The sequence below is a fragment of the Pipistrellus hanaki genome (assembly GCF_964339955.1).
Source record: "Pipistrellus hanaki genome assembly, chromosome: 8".
Lineage (NCBI taxonomy): Eukaryota > Metazoa > Chordata > Mammalia > Chiroptera > Vespertilionidae > Pipistrellus > Pipistrellus hanaki.
Window position 1 is genome coordinate 50,284,534 of NC_140510.1, and position 12,831 is coordinate 50,297,364.

General features: G+C 38.2%; 1 protein-coding gene across 11 annotated transcripts in view; it reads left to right on the forward strand.

Moving 5' to 3' along the window:
* OSBPL6 (oxysterol binding protein like 6) overlaps positions 1-12,831 on the forward strand; it is a 167,527-nt gene that overhangs the window by 133,175 nt on the left and 21,521 nt on the right. For 10 of the 11 annotated variants that reach the window (XM_084893065.1, XM_084893073.1, XM_084893074.1 and 7 more), the window contains 2 exons: positions 1,241-1,406; positions 5,241-5,374. In XM_084893065.1, the coding sequence (XP_084749191.1) occupies positions 1,241-1,406; positions 5,241-5,374 (300 nt within the window). Of the gene's footprint in view, positions 1-1,240; positions 1,407-5,240; positions 5,375-6,676; positions 6,952-12,831 lie in introns of those variants that run through there. The other variant, XM_084893067.1, reaches the window with a different exon arrangement.

Below are 12,831 nucleotides of genomic sequence, written 5' to 3' on the forward strand. Positions count from 1 at the left end.
GCAGATACCAAATGATTCAGATAACATACGTTCACATGTTTAGGGTAGCAGAATTTAGTGGGGAAAGCTTCATGCTCACTTCCTTCCCCAGGAAGCCTTGGTATCTTATAACTTCCTACCAAGGGAAAGTGACATCCAGAGGACCCTCTGTCCAGTCTCAACTGCCCTTACCCAGATCCACAAACTACGGCTTGGTCAGAGTTTTTGGTTCTTTCCAACTTCTCTGTCTGGCCTCTGTATCCGCCATGCACGTGCACTAGTTTGTGTTCATTCTCTCTCTTTTTTTTTTTTTTTCTGTTGGGAAGTTTAAAACAAATATTAAATAATGGAGGAAAAGGACCAGGTTCTGAGATGCATAAACACCAGACAATATATTAGTTTCTTCCTCCCACAGCATATTTTCCATTAGATAGAGGATATGAGTAAGGCTATCATTTATAAAAAAAATTCAGCTTGCAAAGGAGTCTAAGAGTCTGGTTCTTGAAGATAATTGAATGAACATCTGTGCAGTAAGAGCTAGGGGAGGTTACTAGTTTTATATTTACAAGAGGAATCGGTATTCTCGTTTTCCAAGAATGTTTGGCTGACAGCATTTGTAATGGTCAGGTAGAATGTTCTAGAAGGAGAGGGCAATGTGCTTTGCCTTCACCCACCACAAATCCAGTCCAGATCCAGCCTGGACAAGGAAGTATCTCTAGCCATTTGGAAAAATCTATAGTAATATGACTTTTTTTTTACTTAATGCTTTTCTATATTGGTGAGGTAATAAGCCATGCTCGTACATGTAACAGCATTGTGTTAACATACAACAAAGGTAATCTACAGTAAATTATGCAATACATATGTCATTTAGAGACATTTTGTTAAATCAATTTCAAACTTAATTGTGAGTCTCTCTAAGCCATTATATGTACTACTAAACTTAATTTGTGTTTTATCTAATGGCTATGGGACAAGTGAATTTTCCTGTGTGTGCGCCTATCTGCTGTTGTGCCTTTTCTCTCTGTCCTTCTGGAGCCACCTCACCCTGTACCATTGAAAAGCCAGGGAGTCGGTAGCAGTCCTAAATCCACTATGGGAAACGAGACTTCCTTCCACCCCCCACCCCCTGCAGTGTACATGAGTGGCCCCCTGTGTGTCCCCAGAGAGGGCTCTGTTGTGTGGAAGACTGGAAGAGATCTTGTCTGTGTGGGAGCATGCCCGGCGCACTGGTGCTCACTCATGATTCTTCCCCTTTCAGGTTCCTTTCAGTGCCACCATGTCACCGGTCCGCCTGCACTCCTCCAACCCCAACCTCTGTGCAGACATTGAATTTCAGACTCCCCCTAGCCACCTCACTGACCCTCTGGAAAGTTCAACAGATTATACAAAACTTCAAGAGGAATTCTGCCTAATTGCACAGAAAGGTAACACCAACTCTGACTTGCCCTTTCAAGAAGTACTCTTCTTCGACAGGAGGTTGCCATTGACTCCTTTCTCCGTGTCTAGGTGGTTGTGGGGAAAGATGAAATGGTTTATGTTCTGGTTAGAGTTCTACTATATACAGAATGCAGTGGAATACAATGCCTACTTCTTGGGACAACACAAATCATAGGTTTACTGTTCTGACTGAGTAAACCAAGTGTCCTTGGTGGTGGGGCAGCGAGGAAGGAAGAAAGACAAAGAGCTGTCCTGGACAGGCCAGCAGCCACCACTACTCAACATTTTTCACTGTCTTTTAGTTATAATTTAATACATAATTTTGGGTTGTTCTTAGCAAGGAGAAAAGAGAAATGGATTCTGTTTGAATCTTTCTCCTTTTTTATCAAACAACTCATTAGGTTACTAGTTTACATTCCCCATCACCATTCACAGTTTGTGGGTCAGGAGTCGGCAGAGCTCAGCTAAGCAGTTCTGTGCCACGTGGCTTTGACTGTGCTCACTCAGTGCTATTCCTCGGCCTGAAATATCCAAGGTGGCTTCACCCATGTGCTTGGCAAGTTGGTTGGAGAGCCGAAAAGCTGCACACAACTATGTCCCACTCCCTCTTCAGGGCAACTTAGGGCTCCAAAAGAACGGGGCGGGCTGGGGTGGAAGCTGCAGGGCCTGTCAGGGCCAGCTGCTCTACCGGTCGGAGCTTCACACGCCAGTACAGATTCGAGAGGAGGGGAAATAGGCCCCGCCTTGGAGTCACCTTTTCAGTGTTAAAACGTAACACGTCACGTTGCCTAAGTTCAATTGTTATCACCCTCAGGGAGTAGAATGAGATAAATAAAATGCAGGACAGTGGAGTGTAGGTGGACTGAGCAGTCCAGTATGTATTTACGAAGAAAAGCCTCAGTTCCCAAATTAACCCTGCCCCTTACTGCTCTGGTATGTACATTTTCGGCCATGGAAATGAAAAAAAAATTTTTTAATATATTTTATTGATTTTTTACAGAGAGGAAGAGAGAGGGATAGAGAGTTAGAAACATCGATGAGAGAGAATCATTGATCAACTGCCTCTTGCACACCCCCTACTGGGGATGTGCCCGCAACCAAGGTACATGCCCTTGACCTGAATCGAACCTGGGACCTTTCAGTCCACAGGCCGAGGCTCTATCCACTGAGCCAAACTGGTTTCGGCTGGAAATGCACTTTTGATTTAAATTAGTGCCTTCGAATACATTGTTTTTTAAAGCATAATCTCTTAGAGAAAGTATACCTTGTGTTGTTTTCAGTCTCTAATGCCTTACTGTAAATTAATCACATTTATTTCCCCTGGGCCTGCTGGTAATAGGTTATAATTTATTCTTGAAAATGTGTGTTAAATGGAACATCTCAGCCAATACTCAAGAGCCAGGTGGCACAGGAAACAAAAGGGAGCACATGAAGGGCACCGCCAGGAATGCTTTTTTTTTTTTTTTTTTTAAATATATTTTCATTGATTTTAGAGAGGAAGAGAGAGGGAGAGAGGAGAGATAGAAACATTGATGAAAGAGAGACATGGATCGGCTGCTTCCTGCTTGCCCCACGATGGGGATGGAGCCTGAAGCTCAGGCATGTGCCCTGACCAGGAATTGCCTGGTTCATAGGTTGGTGCTCAACCACTGAACCAGGCCAGCCAGGCTGGGAATGTTGAAGTCAACAAAAATTTGTATTCTCACACCATCTCACAGATATACCATCAGATATTTCTTTAATTCTGTAATCCTAAAACAACTAAGCTAAATCATCTTCCCCCCTTTTTTTTCTATAGGTTTCTCAGTTGAGACTCTGGAGTGCCAACCCTCTTTCACCTGCTCTTGTACTCCTCGTACACTTTATTACATTTCTTAGCTGTATGCTAATTATGTCACTAGACTAGAGTAATATTATTTTGCTTATAAAATAGCACTGATTTACAGTCAGTAGAACCAGTAACTTTTACTCATACTGGGAGAGGGAGTGTAGGAGCAGGTAGAATGAAACAAGTGTGAGTTAAGTACAGCACAGCTGTAAAGGAAGATGAGTACATTTGAAGATAGTCCCAAGAAAGCTTTGTGAATTTAGCTGCAATCCTGAGGCTTTCAGGAAATCCAAGTTTCAATAGGATTTTAAAGCCTTTTGAAACAACATATTTTCTTTTCAACTGTGGGGGGGGGGGGGAATGGGCTTTTCTATGACTGTTGAGTGAACCCTTTAGAAAGAATTATGGATTTTGAAATGACTGAGAGTCTGCTTTTACAGCTGCCAGTAGGATTGATGTATTCCAGTTATCAAGTTATTACCTTTAAATTGATGATGGAGAGAATGCAACAATAAATCAATAGGTTGTTGGTCCCTTGTTATCCCTCCATTTTTCCTCTTTTAATATGGGCCAGTCTTTATGCTAAAATTTTCCACTTCTAAAAAAATAACCTTTCTAAAATAAGGTAATTCCTCTTTTTAGTAGATCTTGTATATTATATAAATTCTGTTATTGTAATGATGAGAGTTGTAAATTCAACCTTTTGTAATTTAAAATTAAAGACTGCCTTAGATTATACCAATGTATGTTGTTAGGTATGCAGGAGTTTGGGACGGGAACTAGAGTTTTTATTGTTACTTTTAAATCAAAATACTTCTAACTTCAAGATATTCCTGGCTAAGAAAGGATTGCAGGTACTGTTCTTAAGACAACATCAGTTCCTAATTCAAAGAGAACTAGTAAGCACCTTCTAGATCAGCTGCCTGCTTTTTGTTGGCAGTGATAGGATGTGGCTGTGGGCTGTGAAAGAGCTCATAATGAAAAGGAGAGATGTAGAGAGGAAGTTTATTTTCGTTCCCTGAAGGGAAAGGACCACATATTGCTAATCAATACAGGGCAAGAAGTAAATGGCAGCCTGCTCTTCTAAGCGGAGGCTGTTGCTAAGCAACAAGGAAGGGAGGGGAATTTTGGGCTGAAGTTGAGTAGACACCAGGGAAGTTGTCTTGAAAAAATTATAGTTGGTTTGTTTTTCAGGAGACAGTCCAGGGAGGTGTCTTATCAGTATTTTTCCTAAGCCTGTAAAACATGCTTAGAGTAAGTTATTAAAAGTTAAAAAGAGGTGTGTTTGAAGGGGATGGCGGAAGGGAACTTTTTACTAACTAGAGACCCCATGGTGCGAATTATCCCCGAGTTGTAAAAACAGCAGGGAGGAGGGGTATGCAAGAATGTAGCCTTGAGAGTAGCTTATCTTGTTTCCCAGTTTGAACAGAGTGTCTGTTTGAATCATAGGAGCTAACAATATTGGGGTTTAATTGCCAGGTGCTCCTCATAAATTGTAGAAGGCTACAGCAAAGAAAAAGAAAGCTTTTTTTCTGTCCTTACAGGCAGGACTTATAAAATGCTCTCTTTGAGGTGCACACTTTTGGGAAATAATTTTTAGATAGTTTTAAATAATGTGTGTGTGTCTTCATGGTACGCAGAACTGCTCAGATGCTCTCATCAATTATGGCACAGTAAAACTTGTTCCCTTTCCTTCTAGGAATTGTGAGTTAATGTATAAATATTGATATTAAAATTGGTATGCTGCTCCCAAGTTTTTGTTGGCATATCTGGTATGAAATGCTATTCACCCTGAATAATTACCATTACCATATTTGTTTTTTTGTATAAGTATTATGATAGATTCAATTTTTAAAATGACTTTTAATTAGTAGGCTGTAATATAACCTTTCCAGAAAACATCTATGCATGAGTTAAAATGTGAAAAAGTTTATAATTTTGGACATTCTTTCTGGCCATTTGATCTTTGTTTTTCACTTTTCTCCCCACCCAGTTCATTCCCTTTTGAAGTCTGCATTTAATAGCATAGCTATAGAGAAGGAGAAGCTTAAGCAGATGGTTTCTGAGCAGGATCACAATAAAGGCCACAGCACACAGATGGCACGACTCCGACAGTCATTGTCTCAGGTAAACGAGAATGTGTGTTTCAAGCTCCTAACATTCCCATCCCTGTATGGCACAAATGGGGGTGGAGGCAGTTGGTCATGGGATTATAAGTCTCCTAAGACATTGAGTGTCAGTATTAAATGTTATTACTTTTCTTCCATAAAATGTCAAGATAAAAATGCAATCAGCCAGAAGTATTTAATCAACCAAAATATATAATTATTTTGGCTGATTAAATACTTTTAATGCCTCTTCATGGTCAAGTATAAGGCAGTCTCTGGTTTAAAGAAAAAAAAATCCTGCATTTATACAGGGTTTACACATCTAAAATATGGTCAAGAATATGTTCAATCCGCCGAAACCGGTTTGGCTCAATGGATAGAGCGTCGGCTTGGGGACTGAAAGGTCCCGGGTTCGATTCCGGTCAAGGGCATGTACCTTGGTTGCGGGCATATCCCCAGTAGGGGGTGTGCAAGAGGCAGCTGATCGATGACTCTCTCTCATCATCGATGTTTCTCTCTATCTCTCTCCCTTCCTCTCTGTACAAAAGCAATAAAATATATTTAAAAAAAAAAAAAAAAAAAAAAAAGAATATGTTCAATCCAATGTTAGAACAAAATCTACTAGGGCCCTAGCCGGTTTGGCTCAGTGTATAGAGTGTTGGCCTGGGGACTGAACGGTCCTAGGTTCGATTCACATACCTGGGTTTCAGACTTGATCCCCAGTAGGGGGCGTGCAGGAGACAGCTGATCAATGATTCTCACATCATTGATGTTTCTGTTTTTCTCTCCCTTCCCCTTTCTGAAATCAATATATATATATATATATATATATATATATATATATATATATATATATATATATATATTAAATCTACTAGGTATTCCATACTTAATATTTTTTCCACTTAAAATACATTTCAATCTGTTGAAAATTAATTACTGTTATCTCTATCTCTCTTTTTTCCTGATTTGTATTCCTAGGGTTTTCTTCCTATTTAAGTTATATTCCCTAAAGTTATACTTTCATGTTTCAATATATATTATCTAGTGGATATTACTCAATATATATTCATTATGTAATATTCAATATATATTAAATTTACCTTATGAATATTAATTAAATCCCATGTATTTCAAAGTTGAAATTTCTGATTAAAATCCTTTTTTTCACACTGAGTACTTGTTCTGAAATAAATATTTTCTTCAGTTTATAAATGCACTTTTAAAATTTTCTTTGAGAATTCAATGCTGTTATGTGATTTTTGCATGAGAACTCAGTGTTTATATAAAATATTGTTCACTTCCTGGTGCCTTGGATCAGAGTGAAGGAGCAAGCAAATCCTGGGTAAGTGGTTTTCCGTGTGGGTCAGTTCCTGCTTGAACACTTTCCCTCAGTCCCTAGGAATCAGACTGAAACCATCTCGCCATGTTTTATGTACCTGAACTGTCAGTTTATCTTCAATGTGAAGTTTCATGTTATTGAGTACTGTCATCTGGACCATGCTTTCTGTGTTCAGTTAAAGCGAAACACTGCCAGTTAAGGTGCATATCCTGCTTCCAGTGCAAAACAAGGGACTTGGGAGCATGAGCATTAAAAGCAGCAACTGTGTGCTGGTCTGCAGAGGGTTTTACTCATAAGCACATTAATGGTTTTCCCTGGACAACTCTCATGTCATGTATTTGTTACAAATACATGCCATGATTCCATGTTCATTGACCTTCTCAATAATTATTCTGAAAGTATCATGAACCAGGAGATCAAAATTATGGTGAAGTAAGCAAGGAAATGTCATCTTATAAACGTAGAATGCACTCTTGCCCCTACATGCTGCAATGTTTCCTTAAAATGTATCTGTTTGTGGAGGCTTAGTAATATAAGATAAGCTTGTAATAAGAAAATGTGTTTGTTTTTTGCTTGCTTGCTTGCTTTTATTTATTTGTTGGTATGACAGAGAATGGCAAATAGAAGTCTGGGTTGGGGCATCCAGAGAGATTAGAAATGATGAGAAAGAGAAATTTTGATAGTTACTCATTTGTTTATTCTTTTATTGATTTCATTCAACTGACCATATATGAAATATGATGCAAGGTGTGGAATGGCAACAGAGAAGTAGCCCTGGCCATGTTCCCAGGAAGCTCATGATCTGACTCATGAGATGAGCAGTGTTTATCAGGAAACAGTTAAACGGACCATGCTGTAGTCCATTCACATTGGCACGTGGATGGTGCAGATTCCCAGGGCTCTGGTCATTCATAGGAACTGAAGAGCTCTGAGCTGTGAGCGGAGCCACAGCTCAGGAAGAATTGAGGCTTGAATTAGGCCTGTGTATACAGCAGAAGCTCACAGGGAAGGACCTGATGTTAATATGTCAGAAGTAAAATACGGCAAAATTATATCAACTTCGCATCCTTTGGGTTAAATATTTCCTTCTCTCCTCAAAACGTATTTACTTACATCTAGACCTAAAGCCTCAATGGATTTTTGTTGTTCTTATATTTTTTTAAACCAAAATGCTCAATTTTATCCTCAAAAGATGTAAAAAATAATTTGGTACTACAAAGATGGTTAGTTATACCCTATTCACAACAATTCAGTTCTTCTAATTGTGTATTATCAGAGCATTTTGGCTATGGTCACCCTCTAGTGTCAATCAATACCTTCCCATTGAGCCAGTCTTACTCTCATCACCTCTGAGGCTGGTCTTTCTTTTGTAATTCACTATAGCCGTAGCTTGGACATTTAAGTTTACTGTCAGTGATTCTTTAAAGAATCACTCTTCATGGTTAGACCACTGAAGAACTATCTGGAGAATGGCAAAATCATGGAGTGAATAGGAAGCATTAGTCTAGGAGAAGGAGTTAAGCAGGTAGGGACCAGTTCATTAAAGAAGGAGTTGAGATTTATCTTGTCAATGTTAGGGAGGCCTTAATTTTAACTAATAAGTGAGACTGGAGTTTCAGAAATTGGAAATATTGCTACATGTTTTTGTACATTAGAAAGATTACTGGTACAGTGTGGAAGATAGATAGAATTAAGGCAAAGTTAGTTGGGCAGACTCTAAGATATTTGAGATAGTGCAGGCCTGAACCAGGGAGGTGGCAGGGTTTGTAGAAGGAAGGGATTAGTTTCAAAAACACTGAGAAGGAAGCATGGATCAGAGATCAACTGAATATTAGAAAGGGACAAGGAGACAGAGTCAAAACCAATTTTTAGGTTGTGTACTTGCATAGATGGTAGTTATTTTCCCAAGAGAGGGACTACAAGAGGAACTGATTTGGTAAGGGGAAATAATGAGTGGTTTTTGTGGAGATCAATGTGTCTGTGGGAAATCTAACAGGTAATTAGGTATATAGATCTGGAGCTCAGGGAGAGGTCTGGGATGGAGACACTGAAGGTGGGAAACAATTAACTGATAGAGCCATCAATTGGTTGGCCAACTCTAATTTTATTGTCCCTCTTTTAATATAGCACTTAGAATTGGAGCAGATGTTAAATCACTTTAGAACATTGAGACAGTTGTTTGAAATGTTTTTATATTAATATAACTTCACATTGCAGTGTGATTTTAGATAGCCTAAAGACATCTTTGATTCATATTAAATGTCATCAATTAAATCCCCAGATATTTATTTTATGACCCATTAACAAGTCAGATCTCCCCACAGAGAAGGAAGTAGATAGACTGTGTTTAAATAACTTCTTAAACTAGTCTAACATTTTTAAAGCATATTTTTTATTTGACACAAGTCTTATTTGATATATGTCTTATGATTAAAATGCTATTTTTCAATAAAGCTTTTATATACCAAGGTTCCATGCTAATATACATAAAATTAGCATGTATATTACATTATATCCTCACTACACACTCAACCTAAATTGTTACCTGCCTCAATAGTATAGTGAATCCCTTTTTTAAAGTGTTGTTTCTCCCCTGATCTGTGTGTACACAAAGACATACATAATTCTGTTGTTTTACTTCCTTGAAATTTTAAAAATAACTTTCACCTTCGAGAGGCAGTACAAATGCTGGATTCAAGCCTGTAGGGCAGACCATTGTATGTGACATCTATCCCTTTATAAATGACTGTATTTCACAACAGTTTTAGTTTCATGTTTTAAATAATATAAAACGCTGGACACCAAATTCAAATCATATCAATAAGACTAAGGTAACCTCAGCACTCCAGATTACTATAATAATAAAAGATTCAACTTAACTGGAGTCTGTCTTCAATACATTATACTTTATGACTGTTATTAATGTGATTTATGGCCCCAGAATTTGTGCACAGCTTGTGCTAAATCCAGTGGGTGTTGTGTCCGTACAAATGTGAGTATCAGCATTTGATTCTTATATTCCATCTATAATTACTTTACTTCATTAAACCAAAACGCCACCAATTGTTAGATGGGCCTTTATTCTGTGCGTTACTATGAAAAAAAAACTGCTGTCAATTAAAGTGACTCGGTGCTTCAGAGGTGTTAAATGGGGGCGGGCGGGGGGGGGATGTGCATCTTAGAATTAATGAACTGTGGTGTGTATGGAAATGTAAGCAAAAATGTGGCTTAAGGCGCCGAGTAGCATAATTAAAATCCCTATCATAGAATTTACCATCCTTCCTATCTATAGCATTCACATACCCCAAATAAATATTCAATGTTGAGATAAAAGTTCCATATATATTTGTTTGTTTTGAATTCAAGAGTTTCCTGAGTCTTGTCAAATTTGTTCTGTTCAACAATATTCTTCATGGAATCTTTTAAATCTTTTTTGTTTAGCTACACAGTAGATTCAAATTAATATAATTTTCAACATGAGTTGGCAATGTTTATTAAGGCCTTAAAAAGATTTTGTCCTTTGGCCCTTTGGTCCATGGCTGCTATCTGTTATCTAAGGAGGTAAAACTGAATACAGAAAATCATTATGCACTTAACCATTCATGACAGCTTTATTTATTCTAATAAAATTCAGTAACAGCCTAAGTGCCAATAATAGGAAATAATCGCTAATTATGCAACTATTAAAATCATGTTTTGAAGATTATGCAACATAAAATAAATGTTTATATGCAAAGAATAAGTGGCATGCATAGCATGTGAAGTATGCACCATCATATAAGGGGGAAAATACATAGAAAAAATATACCAAGCTATCAATGGTCAGTTGATTGAGTAGTAAGGTATGAGTTTTTAAAAATATATTGCTACTTTGCATTTTCAAAATATAGTATAGTATAAACTATACTATAAATATACTTTATTTTCCAGGCATATATTTTTTTTTCATTTTAAAAAAAAAAAGGTTATTTTAAAGAGATATCCTGGATTTGATTCTAGGTAGCTCTAACTGAGACAGTTTCTATACTCATTTTCTCATTTTTTTTGAACCAGTTTTGCTTTGCCCCAAAGGGTTTATGTCTCTGATTATCCCATCTTGCCCTCTGTTTTATATCCTTCTCCAGCCATCAGGCCTGCCCAGAACCCACAGTTCCACTCAGTAAAGAATATGTATGGCAAAGTCTCACCCAGTCTATGGCAAAGTCTCACCCACTACCTGGTTGGTTGGATGAATGGTAGTTCATAGCTGGAGAGTTGGAGATTGGGGCAGTTGACTCTGGCTCACATCTTCGGGATGATAACTTCTTGTATAGCTTGAGAAGGAATTGTGTATTTCTTGGATATACTAGACTTGAGTGTGTACAAGGGACATGAGGTGTTGGGGAAATGCACATACCATGTGGAGAGTTTTAGTGCAGCCCAAGTTCATTAACAAAGGCAAGTAGTGAGAATAAGTACAAAACCTGCCTTGTGAAGAATCTAGGCAGAGTTCCTGAGCCTCCCTGTTGTGCCTCTGGTCCTACATGCCGCTAGGAGACCAGTATTATTACTGACTAGTCCCCATAGTTTTCTTGCTCGTTGGCTGATGGAAGCGGCTGGGGATCAGCCTCCTTTTTCCTTACTTCATCCAGCCTCCTTGGGGGCATTCCATACATTGTTTCTGCCATAAACTGGCATCTTCCATATTAATTATCACTAACAGCATCCTTTCACTGAAAATACCTATATTCTCAATGTTCCCAAGGCCTCCGTGATATAACTACAGAGGAAATAGTTGAGCTTTAGGAAAGGAAATAATAAATGTGGTCCTGAGCACTGCCTGACAGCTCTACACCACAAAGCTCCTTAGGTGTAGCAAATGTCAGAAACAGTCCGCATGATCAAGGCAAAAGGAGGAGCTTCCGGGGAAGATGCACAGAAGTGGGCTGATGCATGCTCAGTTGTATGCTCACACTTTCTGCCTTTGGGGTTGTCAGAGTTGGAACGGTATATTTATTTCCATGCATTTTTGTGTTGTGTAAAACTTTTTTCTACCACTGCATATATATGATTAATAAAATATTCCTTTCAAAATGTTAGCTCATCCCTTATGGGTATAAATGGCTAGAGGTTATATTGTGTGCCTTCATGCATATCTGTAGGCAGAATCACATTCAATGAATATTGGACAAGATGAGAACTGAAATGAGAATTTCACTTTCTTAAATATCCAGAGCAAACAGTTCTACAAAATGTTCCTTATACATGGCAGTCCTGTGTTTAAAACTCCCACCCTAAGAAAAATCATTACTTAACCTTGCCCTTGAGTTTTTGTGGGGTTGTTTCATGAACTCTGTTCCAGTGGTCACAGAGTACAGTCACTTTGGAGGAACTATTAGTTGAGGTTTGTATGAAACCCTGAAATCAAGACTGTGATTCTGTAAATAAAACCATCAAACAACCTACCCGAAGGCTTTCAATGTCCAAAATAGCAAAGTACATCTGGTTCCAATTATTTCAGTAATTAAGACAACTTTTAATATATACTTTGAACAGAGTAATAATGAAAGAAAAATAAGCATGTGTGTAGTAGTGGCAATGGATAGGAATAATGCAGTGTTTTGTTTTTTTTCTTTAAATGCTAAGTGCTTGAGATTTTGTTCCAAGAAAAATGATCCTGCCCTAGCTGGTTTGGCTCAGTGGATAGAAAGTGGACCTGCAGACTGAAAGGTCTCGGGTTCAATTCCATTCAAGAGCACATGCCTGGGTTGTGGGCTCAATCCCCAGTTAGGGGCATGCAGGAGACAGCCAATCAATTATTCTCTCTCATCATTGATATTTCTCCCTCTCTCTCCTCCCTTCCTCTCTGAAATTAATACAAATATTTTAAAAAGAAAAATGATCTTGAGCACTTTTGCAGAAGGAAAAGACATTAGAATTCTTCCTTTGAAGCATGTGGTTTATTTACTAAAACTGGACACATATTTCCTCGTACCTGCAAATGTAATGACTATATCCTTCTTTAACCCATCAATACTTGACTCTCCACCAGACAAATGTGTTATCTTTTACTGACCAGTTCTAAAGACTTTATACAAAAGCCAAAAGCTGTGAGTGAACAATTTTCTTCTAAATAAACAGAAGCTGGATTGAAG